The sequence below is a fragment of the Watersipora subatra genome, chromosome 8, assembly GCF_963576615.1.
Source record: "Watersipora subatra chromosome 8, tzWatSuba1.1, whole genome shotgun sequence".
Classification (NCBI taxonomy): Eukaryota; Metazoa; Bryozoa; class Gymnolaemata; order Cheilostomatida; family Watersiporidae; genus Watersipora; species Watersipora subatra.
The window spans coordinates 7,076,903-7,100,214 of record NC_088715.1 but is presented as its reverse complement, the minus strand read 5'-3'; the positions used below and the strand labels follow the sequence as shown (position 1 = coordinate 7,100,214).

The window sequence follows — 23,312 nt, the reverse complement described above, 5'->3', positions numbered from 1 at the left end:
AAGAAAGGGTACTGATGGTTGAGAAATGCAATATTAGCGGTCAAATAGGACAACTGCAATGGTAGTTGTAATGTACTGGGTGTTATTATATACAACAAATAGCAATAATGAAAGGAAAAGATTATATGTTTATATATCTCCTTCTGCAAAAAAACAAATGCAATATTGGCCAATATTATAAGTAAAATGCACTGATATTATTAGAATAACCAATATTATTTATATAGCAATAATAAACAACCAATGCACAATTTTGTTTACATTTCAAAACGGCATAGCTAACAATATCACGAAGTTGTGATATTTATATAGATTTTAAGAAAATCTGTACGTAATCATTGTCCTGTAGTCATCCAAACTTATTATTAATTATTGCAATAATCTCATTACAACCGTTAGAAAAAATATCATCGTCTTGCCTTTACTTACACTGCGTTAGATTTTTAGAAAGTCTATACTACGTAGTCATTGTTCTGTAGTCATCCAAACCTATAATTAATTATTGTAATAATCTCATAAGAAAGGTTAAAAAATATCATCGTCATTTGCTTTACTTATACTGCGTTGGACATCAGTTAAAATGGGAAAGTATTCAAATGTGTCGGCAAATGAAAATGAAAAAATTGAAATCGGCAAAAATGAAACGATTTCTGTACTCCTATGTTAACTGCCAAAACCGTCGGCAATTCGACAATGCTATAGACTGGTGAAAGGTGCACGTTTTTTTTCGTGAAATGCGCAAAACTTGATCGTTCTATTATCTGTCCCTCGGCGTTTTAATTTTCGGTCTTAACTTTCATTAAATCAAGCTTTTCAAGTGTTTTGCGGCGATTTTCGTTGAAATTCGTCTGTCTATTTGTGTATAATCCGATCAAATGGGTAAGTTTTAAAATAATACCGACGGTTTACAAAGACTTGGTAACGTATTTAAATGAGTTTAAATGTGTTTTGTATTGTTATTATACTTTAACGACTTTACATAACGATGCTTAAATTTGTTGATGAGATTTCCTGACGAGGGTTCGTCTCATTGTTGATGAATAATTTTCGTAAGTTGTGTGCACATGCACTTATCATAAAAACTCCCACACTTCACTCCGCTCGTTTGGTCGTGGGACAAGGTATACAATTATACACAAACTTGACAATGTTAACGCATCAAAAAGGAATTTAGAAATACATATAAAACATAAATAACAAGCATAGTGAAAAACATACATAATACAAACCTTATTCTTAAATCTTATGAATTTTTCAGCAGAAATGTGAAATTTGGAGCAAGTAATCAATTTTACATTTGAAGTGATTTTCAACAAAAATGTTTCTAAGTTTCTTAAAACATACGTGAAGAGGTTCGTGAAAATTTAAACTAAATTACAAAAAATTTAAAATAATGAAAAATATTTAAAAGAAGTTGATGTAAATTTTAACTAGTCTACATTAGAATAAGTTGGTACTGTGTATCGCTATCATCACAGCCACCTTTGAAACTATGAACTCCTAAGTTTGGTTCTATTTTGTGTGTTTAATACAAATTGCTTGTAAAAATAAAAATATCTTTTTCTTGTTTACTATAACTTAACATAGCTTTTTACGTTGAGTCTCTGTTTTTTATATTAGGCGTCTGTTTGAATGCTATTTGTAGCTACCAATGTATTTGTCATTAGGCTGTTAGTCTGCAAATTGGTTTGAATAAAATGAGGTGCCTAGTTATAGGAATATTTCCTCCAACCTTTGACGGTTTTTTTTATAGCCCTGAACAAATTATTTTAATCTGTGAAAGTTGAACACTACAGAAGTTGAACACTACAGAAGTTTAACACTACAGAAGTTGAACACTACAGAAGTTTAACACTACAGAAGTTTAACACTACACAAGTTTAACACTACAGAAGTTTAACACTACAGAAGTTTAACACTACACAAGTTTAACACTACACAAGTTTAACACTACACAAGTTGAACACTACACAAGTTTAACACTACAGAAGTTTAACACTACAGAAGTTTAACACTACAGAAGTTTAACACTACACAAGTTTAACACTACACAAGTTGAACACTACAGAAGTTTAACACTACAGAAGTTTAACACTACAGAAATTTAACACTACAGAAGTTTAACACTACAGAAGTTTAACAGTACAAACTTCTCACAGGAGAAAGAAAACCTGACTATTTTGAATCAGCCCAACAAATTTATAAGAGTGTTCATACCTAGAACTTTAATTTGCGGAAAAATAGAAAGATCAGTGTTTTTACAATGCTGTTTATAAAATAATTTCACACATTTTTAGTAATCTTAAAATTCAATATTTACATTTTTTTCAGAAATACAAACCCAGACAAACTTAACAATGCTGATAGGAATTCAGCATCAAATTATATCTTTAAGTTAATCTAAAGTTGTTATAAAACTCTGTTCATATGAAATATTCTGTTATAACAGAGTTTAGCAGTCTTTTACATCTCAACACTGTATTTCACACAATTTTATGGGTGAGTCTTTTTGTAATTTGATGTACAAAATATTTTGCCTCGAACTTTGTAACACGTGTTGTCACAACACAACAAGTAATCTGATGATGGATAGAAACAAACTTTATTATTACCGGTCAATCCTATTCAAAGTAGATTAGTTCATGAAACCAAAAATAAAGAATGGTAAAGTAACATTATGAGTACTGGAAGAAAATGCTCATTTTACATAACGTTGCTCTATAATGTGGATTAGCAAGGTGTTAGTGTCTGTGATGGCACGTGTTATTGTAGTAGCGTTTTTATGAGTGAGAGTACTGAAGCATCCTTTACCATATCTACCTTTCAATATAGGAATTTCACTTCAATTTTTGTTGAATATATAAAGACTGGTATACCAAATCGGCTCACAAATTGGCGTTAAATTGTCTCACAGCTAAAATCTATCAAAAACTATGAAGAAGATTTAAGGTTATGGCTGAACAGGCAGACAAGTGAAATATAGCATTTGCTTACTTGAGAAGACACTTGTCTGTGCATGGTAGACAGGCATTTCTCATTGTACATTGAGAACAGGGATGAGTACATGAATGGCCACAGGCTAAGATTTTTCCACAAGCACTTCTGCAGATTTTGTGTCTCGTAAACATAGTGACGCTATGGCTGCAATAGGATGTGGTCAAACAGAATTACAATTGTATATTTGTTTCAATCAATGTTGTGGGCGCAAAAGGTTATCATTCTAACTCACTCATCATATCAAGTGGAGGACACCGCCGACCCTTTACCTGACCCAGAAACGCTGGCTGACTTTTAACTCTGTCCAAGGAGTCGAAGACACCGGCCGAACCGGCCAGAGGAAGAAGGGCTAGCCAGCCGCGGAGTCAGAGGTTCGGGCTCTTTAATATATAAGAGCACAACGGAAGCCCCCTCACCAACGCTCATCAGATACTGTTCGTTGCTGTACTACACTTTGTTGTCCAACTATTATTATTGATTAAATAATAATGATTATTAATTAAATACAGTAGACGCTCCTGCAAAGTAAATAATCCGCTCCTGGAAAGTTTATGTTACACGAACAGCCGAATATGGTGTAGATTGCTTAATCCATTTCAAGATCTTTTTAAACTTTCCTCTTTAGTCATACAAAAAGGAAAAACTAGCCTTAATTTTTTAATTTGTTGGCTGTACCGTAACTGCAGTATTATTGGTTTGCATCGACAACTTTTCTCATTTTTTGATTAACTGCCGGTTTTATAGACGATGATCGTCGTAATTCTAATATAAGTTGATGGGGGCTAAACATCTTCGACGTTCATTTACAACGATTTGCTTATTTTTTTAAACAACAAAGTCTATTCTGCAAAACTATTAATGAGTAGTTTCTACAATAAGACAAAACAAAAAAATAGTTTTACTATAAACTACTATAATTATTGCTTTATAGCTTTATAGACGTAGCTTGATGTTAAAGTTCGCTGCCTTTTAATAAGAAAGTTCCGAAATCAAATCCAGGGCCATGCAAATTTTTCATTGTTTTATTTGAATTGCTATAACTGGAAACAGGGTTCAAAAAGACAATATATATAGGGTTCAAACACAGATATTTATATATACATAGATTATACATCGTAGTCATAATTACCTATATACACGTCATATAAATTTATGCTTATCACCGAAATTATGTTAAAAAATTAAAATAGTCATTATTTGGAATAAGATTAGTTTGATCTGAAATGTAGCTGTGAAACATGAAACAATATGCAGTATGCTCTTCTCTAAAAATGCCACACGTGACGAGCTACATGTTGAAATCCTACATGTCAAAGATGGCGAAAATTCATTGCCTCTGATGTAGCTACAAAGGCGAAAATAATTTAAATTTTTTAAGTTTAAATGAAAATGTATTTTATTACTAATTTTTAAAACCTTCATTGGCGCACGTGATGGTTTCTCATGGTGCACTAGACAGTAACTAGTAACTTATAAGTTTTATAGTAAATGGTTTGCTGCCTAGTCAGTAATGACATGGGTAAAAAATCTTAAGCACACAAACTGTATTTCAGGAGCAGACGTACTTTAGTTCACAAACAATTTGAAACGATTTACGGTGCTGTAGTTTTTACTTCACTTCAAAAACGTTAACCGAAACCTCACTTCGTCATCAACAGGTAATCAGGTGGTGCAGATAGTAGTGTGCTTTGTTGAGAATCAAAATATTTGTGTTCGATTCTCATGCGGTGAAATCCTTTTTCTTAAGCCCAGGAATCGAAATTTAATGCTTTTATCTTGACTCCTGATAGATTGCCGGACACGGCTCTTATTATACTAAATATGAACCGCGTGCCTAGCATAGCACCGGTAGTTACATAATTACAAAATTACTTTGGATAACCTACCGTATAAGCTAGTAGGGGCCTACTACCTGTTGAGATAATTATTAGTTGGATATAGTGGAGATATACATGATGATCTCGCACGACACACTAGACTGCCAGTGTACTAGCAGTAATTTAAAAACTAACAGCTAGAATGATATACTGTATAACCTCTATTTGAACACCACCTCTATTTGAACACCACCTCTATTTGAACACCACCTCTATTTGAACACCACCTCTATTTGAACACCACCTCTATTTGAACACCACCTCTATTTGAACACTGCCTCTATTTGAACACCACCTCTATTTGAACACCACCTCTATTTGAACACCTCCTCTATTTGAACACCTCCATTTGAACACCACCTCTATTTGAACATCACCTCTATTTGAACACCACTTCTATTAAGTGCCACTATTGGAGAAGGGTTGAATAATAGAGCACCACCCTCTATTTGAACACCACCTCTATTTGAACACCACCTCTATTTGAACACCACCTCTATTTGAACACCACCTCTATTAAGTGCCACTATAGGAGAAGGGTTGAATAATAGAGCACCACCCTCTATTTGAACACCACCTCTATTTGAGTGCCACTTTGACATTATTTGATCTTTACGAACCCTAAGTGCTCAGTAAAATGGTACTAATACTGACTCGGCTTTTCGTCAAAGTTTAGAAAACAACACCATAGAAATAAGTAATACTGTAATAGTATCAGGCTAATAGTAGTTTCTTGTTTAGTGTCTTGATACTTCGACATATGTAAAAAAACGGTTGTCTTTACGATAGAACATGTACTACTATTTTTGCTTATAACTCCTCTTCTATAGCGAATGAAAAACCAGTTTCGGCTGCAAACTGTGGCAAACATATCAATGGGTACAATGAACTTTAATGCAACATTGGTAAATATAAATACAAAAATGTTTTTTTTTCAAATCTAAAATGAAATAAAACTTGAAAGCTCCAACAATTTTCAAAGCAGTACACAGGCTACAATATCATCACAGGTTGATTGCAAGCAATAGATAACAACTGGCAGAGATATTTCTCAGCTTCCCAATGCATATTTATTTAGAGATCTATGACAAGTTAGATGCGAGTTAGCAAATTTTTTGCGTACTAAAGGGTTCATGTCTTTCCTCCTGAAGGAGAGTGCAAAATATAGGCGACAAACGCTTTACCCATAAAAGGGGTTAATATAATCTTCACAAAATTTAGAGGAGCTATTTAAAAAATACACCGCTATTTACAACGCTATAAAACCCCTTTTTGACCACCACCTCTAATAAAGCGCCACTATTATAGGGAAGGGTGGAAAATAGAACGATATGGCATTCAATTAGAGGTTTTACCTAATATCAAAGCTTTCAACAAATTTACCTTTATCGCTGACATGATTTCAAAATAAACTTTACTGGTATATCAACTTACCAGGTGTCACAACTCCCGGTGCATTTGTGGCCGCACATAAGCAAAGAATCACAAGGTTGTTTGCAGGTGAATTCACGATTGTATGATTGATAAATTTTGTATTGAACTGCTAAATAGCAGTGCACCTGGTTTGCCTTGCCACACAGGCGACACTTTTGTGCAACCATCTGCATACACTTTTCTGTGCATTCTTCAGAGCACCTGCAACAAGTGGATGTGTTACATGTACATACGCCAGTGGGTATGTACATACTGTGTAGTATACATACTGAGCAACTACACATCCACCACACACACGCATATGCATACATACGTATTTGTACACATATGCACACATACATATATGTACACATACAATCCCACATATCCATATATATATATCTGTATTATAATTTGGCTATATATATATAGTATTTTGTCAAGTGTCTTTAGAAGCAGATTGTAAGCCACAACATTCCTTATGACATAATACCGGATACGTCACATTGTGGGGTTACAGCTCCTGACACGTTGGAGCCTTTCACATTCCTATCTGACCAGTAGGATGCTGCATGACTAAACATGCGAGCCTATTCGCTTGCAGATGCGAACAGTTTTCTTATGGGAAAAGTATGAAAATATCAAGCTATAAAATTTGCAGTACTTTTCATTCTATATCGTATGTCTGAGCCAATACTCACCTTTCTGCACAGGTGTGCCCACAGCTCAGTATCTCCTCACAGGCTGCCATGCAAGATATGTCAGAAATGTCTCCATGTGTATTGTGACATGCAACAGCTTGAATGTGGCCACAGAGCAGTTCTATCCTTATTAGCTTCATGCAAGGTCCACAGGGTTCGAAGCAGAGCTCTAGAACATATACATCACAAGTTGATTATTTTCCTACGTGTTATCAGATAACACAAAAAATCTTTTAAAAATAAACTTAGACAAAATTTTTATAGATTTTATCAGAAAGTATCAATGTTTTCCTATTCTTTACGATTGTTTTTGATGTTCGAGATGATCTGATTGCCAGGATGTTTCAAGATTAAAATCGACAAAACTTAATAGCAGTTAAAACATTCAGGAAACATACGTGCAAAATGACTTCACAAGTTGCCATAGTTGATATCAGATATTACGTTAAAGTTGCAGCATTTCATGTCTTCATTTTGTCCGTCTCCTCACTACCATAGATGTCATAATCGCACCTTCGCTTGGTTTGAGCGTTTTAACCAAAATCAAGTTTTGTGAATTTTAATCAATAAACATCCTGGCAATTAGACCACCTTAAATAACAAAACCAATCGCAAATGATGGAAAAATATCAATACCTTCTGATAAAATTTACTCAAGTTAATCTTTAAAATTTTATTTTTCAAATGCTCCCTCCAAAGAAAACTACTTACTTTGGCAGAGATGACTGCAGTTTAAAAGGCGTTTCCTACATGGCTTCTGGCACTGGTATCCATCATGACTGTAGTGACACAGCAGTTGGCACATATGCTTACACGGAAGAATCTGTCCACAGGGCTGACTACAGCCACCTGCCAAACATGTCAAAGTATTGTAAGATAACATTGATTTGATCTGGCATCTTGAGTTGCGGCAGACGTAATATATTTTATTAATATATACATGTATAATATATTATTTCAAACATGATTGGGCCATGACATGTTGAAGTACAGTGAACTCTGGGTTACAGCGTTCCTGTTTTATGGTTTTCCGCCTTACAATGTGAACACAAAGTTTTTTTGTTGCCATCATGTCATGACATTTTTCTTACCATATGACATCAACATTTTTCTCCCAAAGTCAAATTTGAACTGCATCGCTCGGTCTGTCTTGTTGAATTAGTTGGTCAGAGGTTTCAATAATGTCGGTGTGTGTGTGGTGTGTGGGGGTGGATGGGTGTGTGTGTGTGGGCAGTGTTGTCAACTCTTCTGGATTTTGCGGAACCCTCCCTGAATTGAGATTACCCTCTCGCAAAAATAAAATCTCGGATTTATGTTTTGTGCTCTAGGATAAATCACCGAGCCATTTATTTATTAGTCGCTATAGCATTAACGCGATGCGCGAAATCTATGGATAACGAAAGACTCGCTGCATCGCCAAAGACACTTTTTTATGGCTTCGGGCAGAGAATTATCGTTCGGTAACTTTATGGCCTTTGAACTAGGCACTCGAACATTTCAGAATATTTGTTTTTTGTAGGCTTACGCGCCACTCAGGTCCAAGATTTATATGCATAGAGTCCTTTGGGTGGGCGTTTCCTACACCCTTGACATTTTCTTGTTTTTAAGTTGCGAGATACGATCCACCATTCAGTCGTGTCCAAAAAAGTCAAGTACGCATCAAAATTTAAACCGGAATGGACCACAGCCTACAACTTGAAACATCAAGGAGCAGCAGCTACCTCATCTCAAGTCATCATATCAATTCAGTGCAGACTCAAATGTAGAGATGATATAACATCCCTGTCTAATTACCAAATTCATTTACAGTAAAGTTTAGACAGTTTTCTGTTTATGTTATGTTCCTCACCATAGATATGATACAATGGTTTTTTTGCATAACTGAAATGTAGAGCATTAAGTTTGTAAAAGTTGCTCGTGATTTGTTTGTATATTTGTGTATTTTACTTGAGCATAATTTTAGAGCTGAAATACAATGTTAACCTGCCTAGGTCCCCATTTAAAAACTTTTCCACAAGCGCAAGGCTTTAGAGGCTAATTTCTCCCGCATTTGCATAGCACTAGGTTGACAGGTCTGGTGTTGGGCGTGTGTGTGTGTGGGGCGTGTGTGTGTGGGGCGTGTGTGTGGGGTGTGTGTGGGGGACGTGTGTGGGGTGTGTGTGTGGGTGAGGCGTGTGTGTGTGGCGTGTGTGTGGGGTATGTGTGTGGGGTGTGTGTGTGGGGCGCGTGTGTGTGTGTGGGGAGTGTGTGTGGGGTGTGTGTGAGGTGTGTGTGTGGGGTGTGTGTGCGTGCGCTAAATAAGCTCAAGGTTTTTTTAAAGTGAATTCAAAGTTTTGTTACGTTATGTAAGGCTGTTGTACACAAAAGGCTGTTGTACCGATGGCGTTGCTGTCCAAGTCTCTCTCACACTGCGGTTAGCCGCTACTTGTCTTAAAGATGTGAACTTGATACATTGCAGCTCATAGCAATGTTGCATTTTATTACTGCTTAATTTTGATGTTTTCACCGTAGGTTTGCATGAGATAGGTACAGTAGGTTCCCATACCCCTCCATACGGCATTTCACCTTTCGACATCAACATCAGCACAAATTAATATCATATAGCGCAAGTGCACTGCGCTAGCATAATTTCAGTTGCTTTAACCACATGTCAAATATTCCATGACAGTAGCCAGACAGTAACTCTGCGAACATCTACTTTTATCCCACACAATTTACTGCAGCTATCACGGCCTGGCTACACACTGACGAAATGCGTCATTTGCGTAACCAAAGTGTTGACGGGGTAGTTCCATGTAGGTAGGCATGCTGGTCTACGTCAAAATCGACACAACTGTTTGGCTGAAATAGTTTATTATTATAACATTCCCAATTCAATTTCATTTGTTTCCCAAGTAAGTTGCGCACAAGATTGGCTTTTGAACAATGATGACAACAGCGCTTCTCACAAATAACTATTCATACATGCAGAAAGATAATTTTGTAACATAGTATATATGATAGAAAAAGCATATGACAATTACATGTAGTAATAGTTGTCATATGCTCTACCAGTATATGACAACTATTATTACAAGTTAGAAAGTTTCATAAAACATTTTAGATATTTCTTTTGGGAATTAAGTGGGCGAAAATAATTTTTGTAGTTGAATGAATATAAAGTGTTTTTGTATTTGACCCTTTTTCTTATTAATTAGTTTTTTTTGCAAAATATAGCAACACAAATACATAGCTGTATAAATGTTAATGTTATCATTAATTTCTGATGATCTTAGTAAATATTCTGATCAGTCTTGAATAATATTACTGGCAAAGCAAACGAAGAGCTCATCGGCTTTAGACGACTGAGGCCAATTCTCGTTAGTTAATCCATTTGTCGACATGTCGCATACAGTAGCATCAGTGGGCATGCGTCCACAACTAATACATGTATCTATACTGCATGATGACCATGCATTTCGTCAGGGTGTGCAATCACAACAACTATCTATACCATACATGGGAGTGTGGAGCCAGGCCTTCAGCTAAACACTTACGATAATCTTTTATATTTAGGGATTACGCAAAACATTTTAAAGCGAGAGGCTGTGGTAACATAAGTACGTAACACTCATATAAACAGAGCAGTCTTACTGAAACCATTTAAATAGTTGGCACTATTTGAATTCATATGATAAAGCCGATGAAGAATTTATTAAAAAAGACATTTAACATGCTTCGACAATCTTCTTAAGAAAATATGTTTTTACATCATTATGAATATCGAACAGAAGCAAAGACTAGAGCCAACAGACTTTCAATTTTTGACCAGGCAAAACATATTTAATATTTTTCCAGTCTACAATTGCAATATAATAATAAATTATAATATTATATAATAAAGATATTATAGATAATAAAAATATATATTACCTATAATATAAATAGTAAATTCCTACTGTCAAATTTTAAAACCTGATGTTTTTATGAATCCATAATCTTCCAGCTATGATCTTTTAATAATTTCAATAGTTCCAGCTGCATATAAGTAACCAAAACTGGTGCAAACACTTTATCTGAAGGTTGCTCTTACCAAGCATGAAACTAATAGTAATAAAGTGTTTGATCTAAAGTTATAGTCTGTTTTATTGATTTTAAGTTGCTCTGATTTTATCATTGAGCACTCTGCTCAGATTTTACGCTTTTACTCATGTACTATAATTTATATTATAGATTATTACATAAATATAATAGTAATAAAGCAATACTAGTTCTTGCTGGTCATTTATTCCGCAGTACATTTAAATGTGCCAACCAAGCATCTCTACTTGTGCCTAATAATAATGCATGCTTAGTTTTGGGACCTAAAGCTAAACCAAGGGGAGGCAATGAATGGTAGGTTAATAATTTTTATAATGTGAAAAAGATGTCTGGTCATCATCATCATTCGTGTTTTCTGCAACAACATTCTTTCATATCCTCAACCTAAATGTTTATGCACATTGAAAAGGTGACCGACGATCACCTACCGTGTTCAAATAAAATAAACTATCTATCCACTGACCATTTGGAGCTAATCTCTGGAAGTCCTCTGGTGATTTCAACTGATCTGGTACAGCTCGATGTCTACAAGTAACGAGTATGGAGTCTCCTAAGACATTTGCTCTTTCAGCGTCTTCTATCACCTTCTTCCAGAGCCCTGTATAACTGAGAGGGTTAACCGATGTCTTCTTTCATCAAAGTTATATACAGATATATAATATATGTATGTATGTATATTATATATCTGTATATATAATAATGTATATATATATATGTATATTATTGATAGAAATGCTATTTTGTAAAGAATAAAAAAGAAAAAAGCACTCAATATGTGTGGAGTGAATTATAGTATAATGTATAATATGGAGGGTTCTTAGCTGTTGGTAATCACGACAGATCTGTTTCGAACAGGTATAGGTCTGCTCTCATCAGGTGGTAACTTGAAAAAGCTATATACCGTAAAGCCTCTAATTGAATGCCACCTCTATTTGAATGACGCCTCTATCTGAATGCCGCCTCTATCTGAATGCCGCCTCTATTTGAATGCCGCCTCTATTTGAATGCCGCCTCTATTTGAATGCCGCCTTTATTTGAATGCCGCCTCTATTTGAATGCCGCCGCTATTTGAATGCCGCCTCTATTTGAATGCCGCCTCTATTTGAATGCCGCCTCTATTTGAATGCCGCCTCTATTTGAATGCCGCCTCTATTTGAGCGCCACTATGGTAAAAGGGTTGAAAAATACAGGGCCACCCTTTAATTGAACGCCGCCTTATTGCTGCAATGTTTGTACTTCCATCTGAACATTTGAATTGAATGATATTTAGAGTGCTGGTTTTGGAACAGCAGTCACAAAATTATATGTCAAACTGTAATAAAATGTGACTTCATGATACAATGAGTTGTCTGCTCCTTTTCTTTCTAAACTAATAATAGAAAACAAGCGCACAGACATTTTGCCTCAAAAACAAAGTAAGGTTATGATGAGAGGAAGGAATTCGTAACTTTGTAAATAGTGAAACACCATTTGTGATTTCTGACTTCATTATCTAAACTGCGACTCAATTTCCTGAGAAGATATATCACTATGTTATAAATTTATTAAAATCAATAAAATTTCATAATTCCGAAATTTTATGGATTGACCAGTTTCAATGTCTAGAAATTCACTTAGCTTCTGAACGATACCTCAAGTCACAGGCTAAACTAAAACCTCATATTGCTGTCTAATGGAATCTCTAAACGTCGATTTATCAAGACACATTTATACTGTCTTTCAATTCCATGACAAGTGAATGTACTGCAGCAGTGAAACATGCCGACCAGCAACAATGGCAACCAATTTGTTGAGTTTAAATAACTAGATTTATCTTCTCTTTACTCACCACGTTGTTTGCGAAAAAGGTCAAAATTTCCAAAGACAAACATTCCGTCTCTAGCCCGAGAGAGCGACACACATATTCGGTTGTCAATGGCAACAAAGCCAGCCACATCATTTATATTGCTTCGTACCAATGAGAGGATAACTATCTTGTTCTCTTCACCTGCAATTTACAAGCTGCAACTAACAAAACATAATAACATTACCAATGTTTGAGATCTTTAACAGAGCTATTAATACTGTTGAAATATGCACTGGTTGTATTTAGCTGATGTCTGTCGTATGACCTTGCCAATAACTGTCCTACATACCCTACAGGATGAAAATATTCGTTGGTCATAAAAATTCGCGATTTCGCGAACAGTCAATCCCGCGAATTATTAAATTCAGTGAATAATTAGTTCTATTTTTAATCACAAGAGAGAATAACTACTGCATCAAAATTAAAACTAGTTGCTAGCCTAGTTTTTAATGTAAATACTAAATGTAATTGAGTTCCAAAACATTTTTAAAATCATTGCCTGAGCTTTGAGCTAACACTATTGGCAATGCATCACATTTATTTACAAAATTATTCGAGGTTGTCACAAGATATGCAGAATGGCGTCATCGCGAAAATAGCCGCGAGGCAGAAGTACTAAACGTAGCCGAGTTCCAAAACTTCTTTAAAATCATCGCCAGGCTTCGAGCTTTATTGCCATTGCGTCAAACTTTGCAAAATTATTCAAAGTTTTTACAAGTTATTCGGCATGGCTTCAGCATAGCAAAAAAGCTCTCCTAGTCTTTTTACATTAGAATCAACTCCATCAATCTCTAATACCGAAGTCAAGGACGATCATGATTCTGATCTGGACATTATGGTATGTATTTGATTTGCAGTGCAGATACGTTTTTTCATAATCAACTGTATTAGTTAATTCTTTTGTTTAAAACTGATCGCTTTCATCAAATACTTCAGCTATTGTTTTTGTACTTCCTCAACACTCGTTAATATTTTTTCTTTTTCGTGTTTACTGCAGATTGACTACGAAAACTAGAGACAAGTAGTAATAATATTCGTCAAGGCAGGAATATTGGCAGAGGCAACCAGTCAACCTAGACCCCTTCATCGACAACAACTCCTTGATATCGCTGTAGCAAACATGATTAAATTATATATTTTATTTCATTTATAGATGTATTATAATTTATTACGAACTTGAGTGTACAAATAAAATATTTCAAATACAAATAAAATTTTACAAATGATGAATGGAGTAAATATAAACAGTTTAGTCCATATGGCGGTTGTCTAGCAATAAAATTAAACTGGTACTCTTGATATGTGAATACTAGCGCGTAATGGTGCTTTCTGACTAGTTATTTTGGTAATAGCAGCTCTGTCGCTGTCACTGTCTTGGGTATGTGTTGAAGGCGATCCTCTCGCTACTACATGGCTGGTAAGGAAGTTATCATCAGAACTCTCCTCGTGGCTTACTATTGCAAAGTTCTGCCGGTTGGCCAAAGATTTGTGCTCGTAAAGGCATTTTCGTTCCTTTTTTAAAAACAGATATATTCTTCTCGTAAGTAGCTGCGGTCACTTCAACCTCAATTTCCAGACCTCCCTGAATGATTGGTGATCTTCTAAGAATGACATCTACCACCCTTGCAATCATTGTTCTTCGGTGCATGATGAAAAATCTCTCTCACACTAAAATAAATAATGAAGCAGTAGGGATGGAAAAAATTAGTATTGCGTTTTACCGAAGAACCAAAGTAAAATTTAACTAATTTAGTAAATGTAAAAAACTCATTACTTACCACAAGTTGTTGGCTTATCAAAGGCCTCCAAAGCGATGAATATTCGTGAAAACCTCTGGACGCAGCAAAAATTGTTCACCGTAGAATAGCATGATCACCTCGAAGTTGTAAGCTAAATATAAACCGGAACACGCGGTGTGCGCATGCATAGGAATATCTATTACTAGCCGCAATAGAGTTAACTTTTCCTAGAGAGTGGCAGTTTTCAGCCGCGAATAAATTCATCCGCGAATATGCATGAAAAGACAACTTTCGCGAAATATAACTCCGTGAATAAATTCATCCTGTAGGGTAATGACACTTACTTTAACTAAAGTTATGCCCTGCTTGTTTTCATACTTTCAGCAGTCATACCTCTACATACGAATAAATCAAGATAAGAGCTGACTTTCAAGAATGTTACTGCCTCGAGAAACTTTTGAGATACGAGCATTTGAGCCAGTTGTCGATGGCCATCAAGTGGCCAAGTACGCGAGAGGCAGCTTTCAAAAACAGCATCGCCCGGTCTTTTTCATTGAAGTAGGCTGGTTTGAAAAAGGTTTTAATAAGGTCAGCTAAAAGTTATAGTGAAAGCTAAGCAAAAGGTGCCAAGCCAGAAACGGATAATAAAAATTTAGGACAAAACAAAATTAAAGTTACGTTTGAGTTTAGTAAAAGATTAAAGTTTAGCTTCAAGTGTGTGTTTAGTAAGTTAAAATCATTTAAGTTGTACATCCAAAGTTCATGTTATGTTACGTAGCGCCACAAAAGTCTAGAGTACCGAACACGTTGCTGTCAAGTCTGTTGCACACCATCATTTGCCACTATCTCTATCTCAAATGTAAGAACTCCATACAGTAATTCACATTGTAATATTACATTTTATTGCAGATCATAACCACTAAATGGGTAATTATTTTTCCAACCAACAAAAAAGAAACAACATGGAGCGGCACTGATAGTCAAAAATTACCTTGATAATTGTCGACAGATGTGATGATGAGTCCATCAAAATCTTTTTTAGGAAGTTTCTTCTGCAGCTCAAACATCTGTTTGCTGTACATGGTGATGATGGTAATATTTGACGGTTCGTAGTCCTGCTGGATCAGGAACCTGTTCATAAGTGAGAGAATGTGGAGTCAATACAATCTCGAACACTCCATGATAGGTGGGGTTTACAGCATGCATTTAAAATTAGAGCTCATCATATGAATTTAAAACTAGCAAGTTATTTGTTTGATCTAAACATTAATAATTAATTAATTATATATATAAATCTGAAAGTTTGTCACCATTTTGTCTGTCCATCTATAGCCATTAGTATCTAGCAATGAAGAATCCGTATTGCAGAAGATTTGATCTCGGAACCTCCTGGTTCACCAGACGATAAACTACCTCATGAAGTTGCGAGGTGCAATGGATTCATTGGGCGATACAAGTTATTATCTAGGTTAAAATACATGCAGCGCTTTTCGTTACACAACATCACTAAAGCTTGATCTCACGGCTCTTATTAGTAAGTTTAGCAATACGGATACTAACTTACTCAAATTAGTCATTGGTAATGTGCCAGGCTAATAGCAAGTGGCAAGCAACTACATTAACTGCCATTGTTTATAGGCCATTTTTAATACCCGTGCACTGTTGGGTATTCACCTAGTATAGTAACTTTGAAATATGAGCCCAATGCATTCCGACACAGAACTCGTATGTCAATTCATTTGTAACTCAAATCAAATTATTTTAGATAGAAAAGCTAAAAACAAATTAATCTATTCCTATTACCAGAAAAATAACACCTAAAACAGGACTTGACTAGTAAAACATGTTTTTAATTGGTCCAATTCACCACCTACGCTTACAAAGTACAAGTACCTCTCTAGTGATTATGATCTGCAACAGAATGTAACATTATTATGTACAGTACTGTGTGGCCTTGCCAGACCTTATCTACACTATAAGTCTCTGATTGCTCGATTGTATAATTAAACAGAAACAAATATATTCCAAGTTTTCTCCCAGTTTATGAACAAATAAGACTAGAGATGATCAGCATTTTGTAATGAATTTAAACCCTACAGAAACAGAAGACAAGATATCAGGTAGAGGGTGCACCTTCCCATCAACTAGATAATCTGAGACCAGGTAGTAATAATTATGTAGATCTAATATCTGGTGATCACAAAAAGTAATATTTACTATAATAAGAGCTGTGATTATCTGTCTGAAGTCACACTCATAGTTGAGGGAAAAGAATGCATCATACAAGAGCCAAACTTGGCCAAGCATGTTAATTGCACCAATAAACCACCTTGCTGTACTGTAGAATAATTGTATAGATAGTTATTACACACAAAAATCACTCGCACGGGGCTGCCAGCTTTCTAGTAGCAATAAAATGTACACAAAACAGGGTAAGTTATTGGTCAGAACTTATATTCAAATTGTTAGCTTGCTTTGCTGAGTTTGCTGAATGGCCTGAACACACAAGTTGTAATGGCGATGTTTTGCGTTATGGAAAACTGTGATAATGCGAGGACAAAAATGGAATTACAGCTTTTTGCATTCTGATCAGGCAAATTGGTTGAAGTCCGAATAGAAATGTGACTTCATCCTCAAAATATTTTATATTAAATATATAATATTATCTATTTAATATTATATAAATATTATATATTTATAGTTATTTATATTATATTTATAATATTATATATTTATACTTAATATATTTAAATATTTATACTTAAATATATTAAATATTACATATTTAATAAATATATTTATTTTATATTATATAAAATATTATATATTTAAACCCTTCAATAAAAATGCTGTTAACAACAAGAGTGCAAAAAAAGCTCAGTGTGGTGATCTCACACAAAAAGTTGTGAGCCAATGGTTTTATCCATAAAATTTTTAGTAATTCTTGTCCCATACACTCGTGTGTACGAGTCTGAAGTGTAGTAAACTACTGGCAAATCTCTTCTAAAGATGATATTAAGTCGTATTACTGTACCGAGTAAAAGCGACGACCATCTCCACCTCAAAGGCATTGTATTTGCTGGTCAAGTGTGGATCAGAAGTCTCCCGCTTATCATGGGTAAAGAACCTGACAGGTGATGTCACACCTGCAAAAAATGACATGCTATAGCAGACTCTTGTTACATATGCAAGTATTACACTGAAATAAATCCTGCGGACGTCTAAGGAATAGATGATTAAGGGTTCTTCATAGACCAACTCTAACAGTTATCACCGATGTTGTATTATTAATACTCAATAAAACATATGTCACATTCATTTAGTTTGCTATAAAATATATAACAATAAAATGCTTATCAAGTTGCTATTTCTTGCTAACATTTCTTATGTAAAAGAAGTTGATTACTTGTTCCCCAGAACTAAAACATTGTTAATGTTAGTTTAGGTTTAAACAAGAGTTCATCCAAGAGCAGAGCTGTGATAATAAGAGTTACCTTCTCTTTTTCTATTGCAGACTATTAGAATAGAAGAAACAGTACATATTTAATCATTCGGAATGCACAAATGTTTAGAGTATACATAGTAAAAGACATCTCGGGCTTTGCAGTTATCTATTAGTAATTTCCTGCTTTTGAATCATAAGCTTTTGGTCGTAAACTCAATGAATTGCAACGAAAACTAAAGTCTTTCTCATCCCCGGAAAAGCACAAATTTCAGCCAACTGCCAACATTATGCCTATCGCAAACTGACATTGACTCTGCATGTGTGTATGCCTAGTTTTGATTGGTTCCCTGTATGTGTATGTCTACCTCTAATTGGCTTTTGGCAACATGCCTAGCACTGATTAGCTCTATGTATGTATGCCTACCTATAATGGGCCTTTCTCAGCATGCCTAGTTCTGATTGGTTATTTGTACGTATGCCCATTTTCGATTGGCTCTTCATATGCATGCCTACCTCTGATTGGTTCTCTTCCAAATACACTTTCATGGTCGTCCAACTTATTATAGACATTCCTGACAAACATGGAAATCTCTGGTCTCATTCTGTGTTGTTGATCAAGGGTGGTGTGTGGCAGTTTGTTGTTGACAAATCTCTCGAACATGGATAGGTCAAGGTTATAATTTTTAGCAAGTTCATAGACTGTTGGATTTGGCCGCAACTGCTTGTGATCACCTGAACAGAAAAAGAAAGATTGTTGTAGTAAAATCCTTACTAAAGAAATTCTCGTTTCAAATAATTTTTATTCATAGAAAGCAGATTTCAGAAAAGAATGACCTATAATAAGAATTGTGTGCTATTGTTTAGGGCAGTTGACCAATGAGTGAACGACATTCGAGTCCTCAAGTACAATGATAAACAACATATGTTATCCAATGCCCATATCAAAAACTTCATCAACTGTTTTTGAGTAAATAGCTGCACAATCCCATTGCATCTTTGCCTTTACGTCATATATTTGCCTAATGTACGAGTGCTACCAATGTACTAGTACAAGTGATACTAATGTACTACAGTGGAACCTCAGTTTGTGAACATAATCCGTTCCAGAAGGTTGTTTGAAAACTGAGTTGTTCGAAATCCGAAACAATTATTCCCATTAGAATTAATGTATGGAAATAACAACATCAGTAAAGTATATTTTTAACATTTTACACCATAAGCTGTACTGTATACTACATACTATAAATAAAAACGGGTAGATATAGATCATGTTTATTTTTATTAAAATATTTTCTATTTATGATGATGAAAACAAAAGTAAACATTTCGTATGTTTTGCTCTTAAAACATCGAAAATAATCTATGTTTAAATACAATATCAAAAATTGCAGAAATTGATAACGGAACAGCAAAAAATACAACACATCAGTTACATTAAAAATCGTGTAAAAAAGAAAATATAAACAGCAATGGTACGTTTACTGCGCATCTTTCAAGGAGAATTTTCCTCCAAAACAATTTAGGGTAACTCGACTAGAGGAGTTGTCTCTCTAGCAAATCTCTTCGGTAGAGGGACGTCGTCCCAGATGGTCCCTTCCTTTTTGTAAAGAATTTATGAAGCCTAACTTGCTTCTCCATTTGTTAACGAACGCTTCCATGCTGTTTCCGGAACAGTCCTGGATGTTTAATTCTAATTTGCATGCTCCGGTTTGATCGAGAACCAAATTTGTGTTCGCGATCGGTGTCTAATTCTAATGTGCATGCTCCGGTTTGGTCGACAACCAAATTTATGTTCGTAATCAGAGACAAACAAATATCAAATTTTTTGGTCGAAAACCGAATTGGTCGAGAACAGAAGCGTTTGAGAACCAAGGTTCCACTGCACTATAAGAGTAGTATAACTTCCACCCTGTTGCTATCTTGCATGCCTAAATCAGCTTTCAATATTATAATAGTGATGGACATTACACATTGTACAGAAATATGAAATCTACTAGATAAACGGCAATCGTTGTCTGTCTGTCTGTCTGCGTGATTGAGTGTCCGCCTTATAGAGTACTGTACTTTTCGGACTATTACCCGCTACTAGGTATTTAGGGCGCATTAACGGGAATCTTCGGTTAGTACACGCCTCTATACATAACCTATTCATCGTTTGCCGTTTTCACACAAAAATGATGTAATAATTACAACTCTATGACTTTCTTTTAGCTTCATGACACGCGATGCTTTTTTGTCCTCGACGTATTAGGGCTAAGTTGTTTTCGGCTAAACGATATCGACAATAGACTCTCTTGATATTAGAATTTGGCGATTAAATTTTATTAACTCTATGAAACACAATGCCCTTTTTGTGAACCTCTATTTCTGGCTTTTCTTAAGGTTCAATTGCTAAATCGCTGTTAAGGTCACTACTTTTCATGCGGACAATTGTATTTTCTCGAGTAGGAATAGCATCAAGATTCTCTCACCTTCGATCAGACAAAGACACTACAATATTTTATTTTTACATAACATATCGTCGTACCATTATCGTCGTATTCAGAGCTTTGATGGATAGCTGTTGGTGAAACAGTAACTTTTTTATACACACACTTCTATGCAAGAATTGTTATTATTAATTCAACATATTCACAAATTTTATTTTGTTTTCTCAGTTCATATTAATTGTATCATTACCGAATCATCTCATATTGTAATCGTAGCAAAACAGACTAAATTTAGTTATTACTTGCTAATTATTTCACTATTACATCTAAACCCTTTTATAGTTGTTTTATTTTTAAAATTTATTTGACGTACACGAAACATTTTTCTCATATGAAGTTTAAAAGTTGTTTGACAAAGTAAGTTTGAAAACCTTTACAGTTGTTTTAGGTAAAATGGCAAATGTTGTTATATGTTAAATACAAATCAATTTTCTGTTCAGTTTTTTTATTACCCGGGCAACGTTGGGTTGTACAACTAGATGTATTAGCTTACACATCTTTCCTGATAAACCTAACCAATTAGTTTTTCGTAATTAATTTCACATTTTACAACAAACATTTGTAAGATTACTGTAAGATTTATCGTGTAAGATTGCAAGTATCAGTTATTCTCCACTCTCTTATATTTACATACTTTGAAAAATACATATACAGATATATAAATTTAAATTATCTTATTACATTTATAAACTTCTTATGACTTTTGAAGTTTATAATATAAGTTTTTTAAAGGTTGTTTCATCATTGTTTTTATTTCAACTTGCATTCTTTTAAACATAAATTGAGTATCGCGTTTGAAGTTAAAACATTATTCATTTTCCTATCACTGTTATGATTACTTGATTAGTTTTCAATCTTTATAATTAATATTATTCTTTTATTTAACCATTTTTGGCAGACATTGTTCTAATAAAATTTAAACTACAAAATACTATGATATTCTGTCATGTTTTTTAGTATCCTCGTATTCAAAGAATTAATGAATAGTTTCTGGTGGGACAGTAACCTTTTTATACCCACACACTTTTATGCAAGAATTGCTACTATTAATTCAACATATTCATGAATTTTATTTTGTTTTCTCAGTTTGTATTAATTGTATCATTACCGTATCATCTTTTATTGTAATTGTTGCAAAACCGACTTAATTTAGCTATTACCTGCTAATTATTTGAAATTTGCATCTAATCCCTTTTACAATTGATTTATTTTTTTAAATTTATTAGACTGGCAGAAAACCTTTTCCTCATGATATGAAGTTTGAAAGTTAAAGTTGTTTGACAAAGTTTGAAAAACTTTGCAGTTGTTTTTTTTTTCTCTGAAATTATTTAAACTACACAAAACACTTTTCTCATGATAGGTTACCTATCATGTTTTCTCATGTTACCTATGTAGTTTGAATGCTAGAATGGCAAATGTTGTTATATATGTTAAATACAAATAGATTTTCTGTGCAAAGACGTTTCTATTACCCGGGTACAAGTACAGCTCATGGTGTAAAATGTTGAAAAAATACTTTACCGAAGTTGTTTTCTTGCCTTGGAGCAAATTAAAATTTATATTAATTTATTTTAATGGAAAAAATTGTTTCGGATCTCGAACGACTCGGTTTTCGAACTACCTTCTGGAACTGATTATGTTCGAGAACTGAGGTTCCACTATACGTTATCAAAATATATAGGTCGCTGAAAGTTATGAATTTTAAATTTACATTGGTTTGAAAACCTTTACAGTTGTTTTATTTATTTTTAAATCAGTTGTCCTGCACAAAACCTTTTCCTCCTGATATAAAGTTTGAAAGTTGTAGTTGTTTGAAAAAGTTTGAAAACCTTTACAGTTGTTTTATTTTCTCTCTTAACTTATTTCAACTACACAAAACACTTCTTTCATGATATGTAGTTTGAAAGTTAGAATGGCAAATGTTGTTATATGTTAAACACAAATCAATTTTCTGTGCAAAGACTTTTTACTACTCGGGCAACGCCGGGTAGCACAGCTAGGCTTGGGGCTGTGGCGTCCCTCGGGGATGCGCAGGAGACCTTTTCGCTCCGAGTACAGCGAGAGTCTCCAGGCGCAGCTTTCCGGATGAATGAGTTGGCGAGTGCGAGCCGATTGAGTGCTAGGCGATTGAGTGCTAGGCGATTGATTGTGAGGCGATTGATTGCGAGGCGATTGGTTGCGAGTGCGAGGTGATTGATTGCAAGGCGAGTGTGAGGCGATTGATTGCGAGGCGATTGATTGCGAGGCGATTGAGTTCGAGGCGATTGAGTTCGAGGCGATTGATTGCAAGGCGATTGATTGCGAGTGCGAAGCGATTGATTTCGAGGCGAGTGCAAGAGCGCGATTGTCAACTGCTCGGCGGGTAAAGACTGGTCAGCCGAGGCGGGGGCTCAGCGGCAGAAGTGCGCGATCGTCAACTGCAAATATAGATGGGTATAAACGGATGCATGAATCTAGACATGAATCTAGAATATTTACTAGATTTTACACGCATCTAGCTGTAAAACAAATTGCAGATTTCCATTGTTCTCCCCAACATTGACATGTATATGTGGATGCATACTCTGATCAGGACAACAATTTCAGTAGACTGCATATTTGGAGTTGTTTTACAGTATGAAAGACAACTCTCAATAAACCTTATGCTGCACGTGAATCTGTTCCTGTAGGCGGGTAATGCAGCTAGTAATTCCTTTAAAGCTGTCCAGTACACTTTAAAGCAGGT

At 35.0% G+C, this 23,312-nt stretch overlaps 1 protein-coding gene across 1 annotated transcript in view; it reads right to left on the bottom strand.

The window, feature by feature from the left end:
• The window catches only part of LOC137402252 (NFX1-type zinc finger-containing protein 1-like), a 74,987-nt gene that overhangs the window by 1,840 nt on the left and 49,835 nt on the right, over positions 1-23,312 (bottom strand). The window contains exons 16-21 of the mRNA XM_068088748.1: positions 18,612-18,830; positions 17,688-17,799; positions 15,645-15,784; positions 12,897-13,055; positions 11,532-11,666; positions 7,700-7,837 (exon numbers count right to left, since the gene is read on the bottom strand). Coding sequence (XP_067944849.1) covers positions 7,700-7,837; positions 11,532-11,666; positions 12,897-13,055; positions 15,645-15,784; positions 17,688-17,799; positions 18,612-18,830 — 903 coding nt within the window. The remainder of the gene's footprint in view (positions 1-7,699; positions 7,838-11,531; positions 11,667-12,896; positions 13,056-15,644; positions 15,785-17,687; positions 17,800-18,611; positions 18,831-23,312) is intronic.